Below are 5858 nucleotides of genomic sequence, written 5' to 3'. Positions count from 1 at the left end.
TTGGTCAAAACTGATGTCATAACTGATGATGCAGATACAGATTTGCATAATATATGCACTCAAACCGCTCTTTAGAATGTAATTCAGTGTCTTTAGAAAACTGATGTTTTCCAATTTCAGTAAACTGAATTCAATATAAGCTTAAATAAATATTTTTATTTTTACGCAGATTATTAAATTCAAGCTTAGGTGTCTGGGGAAATGGCTAGATGGGGAGAAGGAGATCCACGCTGGATAGTGGAGGAGAGAGAGGACGCGACTAACGTCAACAACTGGCACTGGACGGAGCGCGACGCGACAGGCTGGTCGTCAGACAAGCTGAGGCAGCTGCTGCTGGGGGTCAAGGTGGAGGGCCCAGAGGGCAGCTGCCAGGTCACTGAGGTCAAACTGGAGGGAGAGGCCTCCATCAACAACCGCAAGGGAAAACTCATCTACTTCTACGGCTGGGTGGTCAGAGCGTCGTGGCTGGGGACGTCTAAGACGGGCGTACGTTGCAAAGGGAACGTGCACGTTCCCAACCTGTCGGACGAAAACGACATGGACGACCTGGACATCAGCGTGTCTCTGTGCAAGGACGAGCCGCTCTCCACTCCGCTCGTGAACCTCATGAAGAAGGACGGGGTCCAACAGGTCCGTGCCGTTCTAGGACAATACGTGACACTGCTCAAAGCGGAGTACGCCCAAGGCATGATCCTGCCCTCGGGCAGCGGCGTCAGTGAGCCGACGGCCTCCAAACCCCCGTCTAAGGTCGTCAAGTCCGACATGACGAAACAAATGAGCCCCGTCCCCAGCCCCTCCTCTGCCCCGAGCAAGACGGCGGCGGCGGCGGCGGTTCAAATCTCGACCTGCAGCTTCTCGCTGAAGGACACCTTCCTCACGTCGCCTCATGAACTCTACAGGACCCTCACGAACCAGGAGTTTGTGCAGATGTTTACTCACTCTGCTGCGGTCGTGGAGGGCTACCGAGGAGGCCGTTTCCAGATGTTGGATGGGAACGTCAACGGAGAGTTCCAGGAGCTGGTCCCAGATGAGAAGATCGTTATGAAATGGAGATTCAAGACTTGGCCACGTGACCACCATGCCACCGTCAGCCTCGATCTGGAGGACAGGCGAGATGAAACGGAGCTCAAACTGGTGTGTAAAGGCGTCCCATCCGGAGAGGAGGAGAGAACGAAGGAGGGATGGAAAAGATATTACTTTGACGCTATCAAACGGACTTTCGGCTATGGAAATCAACTAATGAGACCCTCCGCATTTTGTTAATTTGGGGTAAAGTACATTATGCCTTACAAAGGCAGTTACTAACTGCCTGACTGATGTTAATGATTCATTCTAAACACAATGCGACATTTGCCTCTGGAGGTCAATGTTGTGTTCTAGCAGTGGTCATGCAGATAAATCACAGGTCTTCAAAGTGGGGACCGCAACTGGAATATGAAGAAAATACAAAAATACAAAAATACAAAATAAAAACAATATCTATATAATCATTTTGGCCATGTTATTATAGTCCGAATTTTGGAATTTTTTGATAACATATTTAAATTAAAAAATTAAAAATAAATACACCCAATGCGATGCGTTGTGAGTTGTAGGTGTCCTCTGAAAGAGTCACAAGTCTTATCTGTTTAATCTAGTATACCTAATCTCACAAAACCACTGGACTGCTCAACGCCATGTCTTGTGCTCACTAGGCTAGCCTGGAACCACACACACTGTCCTTTTGAAATATCTAACTTTTTTACTTTTTTTAATCACTTTTTTTTTTACATCTCAGATTGTCCTCATTTGGTCTTGGATGATGTAGGCTACTGTATATGATGTCATCGGTACATTTAACTCATTCTATAGTCTCTTTCAAAGCCAAGCCATCTATAAGAGGAAGTGTCGGTTGAATCAGGCTGAACCATAACCAAATATGGAGTCATCATACAGTATGACCCTGAATTAGACCCTGTCTTTTTTGAGCAGTGGTAGACCGCTCCATAGCATGGCCGTCCGTGTGTGTTTCCGTGTATGTATGTATGTATGTATGTGGGTCTGTAGCCTGAGGAATGTGTAGCCTGAGTACCACTGAGTGACCAGAGAGGGTGCTGTCGAGTCTAGCCTGAGCATCAACTGCAATACACACACACACATACACGCACACACACACGTTGGCCAAGCTTCACGGGACGCTTAATGAAATTAACTCTTAAATAGTACTGCTCACTTCACACTGGGTGTGATTTTTTATTTATTTAGGGTTCCCTTGCATGGAAAAGTTAAGGGGTGGGGCAATCAGGGACTCTCGGACTGACTGCACTGTTGCTCTGTGTGGTTTATAATGCATCACATGAAAGGTGAGCAAAGAGATGAGTTTGTTGCAACACTACTTTGGGCTGACATTAATCTGTGGAGTTTGAAGTGACAGAGAGATTGTGTCGGACAGTCGTTCTGTTGTCGACAGCAGTTTGCATGTTCTCCCCGTGTTCCCTATTGTAGGTACGTACCCCTTGAGTTTGTTGCGACCATCAGGTCGCAGTTACTATCAAAACCTCCACCGGCTGTCAGTCAGTCTGTCAGTTACACATCACATGCACGTCACACTTTTCCCCTTCTCATATCTCTGCCACCGTTGCCCCGATCAATCCCAAACTTTACACACACACTCCTTGGCTGCCAAACCACAACCCCCACCCCTCATTTCTCACATGCCCCTCTTCTAGCGCCACCATGACACTGATTCTTGCAAGACACATTTTTGGACACTGCTCCTACAGATTTTGCCCTAAAATCACACAAAGTGGTACACAGTATCTCTAAAGTCATGTCATCAACATGGATCTGTCCCATTTCCCATATTCCCTCCTGATTGGCTACCATTGCCTTCTAAATGCGACCTGACGGTCGCTTATCTCCCGATTTAGGGAGTCTTACTGGTACTTTTGTATTATAAAAGCTAAATCAATGGACAGGACATTATATTTCATTGTACAACTAATTCAATTTGAAGCTCACAACACATCACGTTCTGAACTGAAAAATAATAATAATAATAATAATAATAAGTGTAATAAGGGTGATAATAATAATAATTGAAAGGGTTTGGGTTCATCTTTAATTAAATAGTTATTATTACATTGTGATCATATGAATACAAGCCAACAAGTAGGCTATGTCTTAGTATGGTTGCGACCGTCAGGGAGCAGTTTACTATGAAAACCTCCACCGGCCGTCCGTCCGTCCGTCCGTCCGTCACACGTCACACGTCACACCTTTGCCCTGCTCATATCTCCGCATCAGTATGACATCACACCACATGTGTACACAAACCTTTGTGTACGTTGCTGTGGCAACAGTCTGTTGTTGCTGGTTTGTTAGTGTACGTTAGCAACCACCTTAGCAACCATGGTTTTACCCTAGCAACCAACTGTTTACCCTAGCAACCAACTGTTTACCATAGCAACCATGTTTTTTTACCCTAGCAACCAACTGTTTACCATAGCAACCAGATACGCAGAGCAGGGATCTCCATATATGGGCATAAACAGGTGACATCACACTGATGTCAGATACTCAGAGCAGGGATTTCTCCATAATATATGGGCATAAAAGGGATTCTGTTAGGGATCTCCATATATGGGCATAAACGGGATTCTGTTAGGGATCTCCATATATGGGCATACAAGGGATTCTGTTAGGGATCTCCATATATGGGCATAAAAGGGATTCTGTTAGGGATCTCCATATATGGGCATAAAAGGGATTCTGTTAGGGATCTCCATATATGGGCATAAAAGGGATTCTGTTAGGGATCTCCATATATGGGCATAAAAGGGATTATGTTAGGGATCTCCATATATGGGCATAAAAGGGATTCTGTTAGGGATCTCCATATATGGGCATAAAAGGGATTCTGTTAGCTGTTAGTGATCTCCATATATGGGCATAAAAGGGATGCTGTTAGGGATCTCCATATATGGGCATAAAAGGGATTATGTTAGGGATCTCCATATATGGGCATGAAAGGGATTCTGTTAGGGATCTCCATATATGGGCATAAAAGGGATGGTATCCCAGATGATGCCCTGTTAGGAGATCCACACTAACATAATCCATATATGGTCCTACCGACAGCTGCTATAAGCCAACCCTGGCGATAAGGTCTGAGTCGAAGAAATGCTTCTTTCCTGGCAAGAATTGCCCCTTTATACTGTTTGTGTATTGTATGACATCACGCCACATCATCGGCTGAGGACTGTGTGATGTCATCATATCTCCATATATGGAGACATAAGTTGCTCATGCCCAAATATGGGCTGGTGAGGTCAGACTTAGTGTGATGCGTAGGTTATCTCCATATATGGAGATTCAACTTCAATGAGTAACCATGGCAAACTGTCAACTGCCCGTATGTCTTGATAATTGGTAAAACAAACTTTTGGCCTATTTGTGGAGATAAGCGACCAACGGTCGCTTATCTCCCGATTAGGGAGTCTTACTGGTTATACAGCCAATTTAGATTTAGATACAGTTAAAGTTTACTTCAAGGGTCTTCAACAGGGGGTCCAGGACCCAGAGTTACATCGGGGGGGCTACCAAATACTTGTGTGATAGGATAATCTTTTTCAATTAAAAACGTTGAACCCTCGCATCCCTATTCTGAGGAGTACTTTGGCCAAAAATAGCCGATCTACAAGCTCTCAACGCCTCGCAGCGCGAGGCGTTGAGAGATTATAGATCAGCTATTTTCAGCAAAGAGATTTGGCGTAGAGGTCAAAAAGAACACACCAAGTACAGAGTGAATGAAAGGTCAAGTTTACTACATATCGAAGATTGAGGTGGCTAAATGTCTGGAAAAAAATTTAAAATTAACACGAATACAACAGACTGATGACAGTGCCGAAAATGTATACAATATGTGGAGGGGGTCCCTGCTTCATCTCTCTCTCAGTTAAGGGGTCCTTGGCCTGAAAACGTCGAAGACCCCTGGTTTACATCATCAACTTACTTGTGTTCTGTCTTGGAGTACCGTCAGTTTTTTTGTCAAGTGCTGCTGAGATACTCAGTTACAACTAAAAGGCCTTTATTATACAAAATGAAGTAACAAAGACATTTTCCAACATTAAATGTTGAAAGACAGATTGACACATTTTCAAAAATATCTGCAAATCGAAATCTACAAGTTTTCAATGTGTCATGCTGAGAGCTTGTAGATCGGCCATTATTTTCTAATAGTCCAAGTGTGACGGAGAGAGTCTAGTATCTTCCCCGGACTGGTCTAGTGGTAAGATATTGGACTTTGACGCAGGAGACCCCGGTTCGAAACCGGGTGGGGAGGTTCGGATTATCTCCGTTACACAAGCATAAAATACGGCTTAGTTAATGTAACCTTTGGAATAATAATTTAGCTAAAAAAATTAACTAGTAACTAAAGCTGTCAAATAATTACAAGTACAATAATGTTAAATGTTAAATACTCAAAATACAGTATACTTGAGTAAATGTAAATAGTTACTTTCCAGTCCACCACTGTATTCTGGTTTATGTAATGCAGGCCATGTGGTCCAAGAACATATTGTATATGACAACAACTGTTCTTTATAGAAATGATTTTGTTTCTTCCCATCAACACCACACACACCACACAAAATACACTTGATTTTACATTTTTAAACGTTCCTCAAACTAAACATGTATGAACCTCATAGATTATTGTGGGTTTGCTGTTTTCAGTAAAATTTGTTTGTGAATTTTGTGACGTTTCATTTTAGGTTGTTTCATATCCTCATTGTCGGGCAAAAATCTTGTATCTCAGAATGTCATCCTTAATTACCGTATGACAGTGTCGAAACAATTGTGTTGCACAAGTTGTA

General features: G+C 43.3%; 1 protein-coding gene across 1 annotated transcript; it reads left to right on the top strand.

Annotated features, from left to right (window-relative positions):
• Window positions 1-201: 201 nt before the first annotated feature.
• LOC308304879 (activator of 90 kDa heat shock protein ATPase homolog 1-like) lies at window positions 202-1263 on the top strand (the record flags this gene model as incomplete). Its single annotated transcript, XM_080749507.1, has 1 exon — window positions 202-1263. One exon carries the CDS (start codon window positions 202-204, stop codon window positions 1261-1263), a length of 1062 nt encoding a protein of 353 aa, XP_080605633.1.
• Between the last annotated feature and the right edge of the window lie 4595 nt (window positions 1264-5858).

Source organism: Nannobrachium achirus (assembly GCF_963921795.1).
Source record: "Nannobrachium achirus genome assembly, chromosome: 19".
Taxonomy (NCBI): Eukaryota; Metazoa; Chordata; class Actinopteri; order Myctophiformes; family Myctophidae; genus Nannobrachium; species Nannobrachium achirus.
This window is presented reverse-complemented; position numbering and strand designations above follow the sequence as displayed.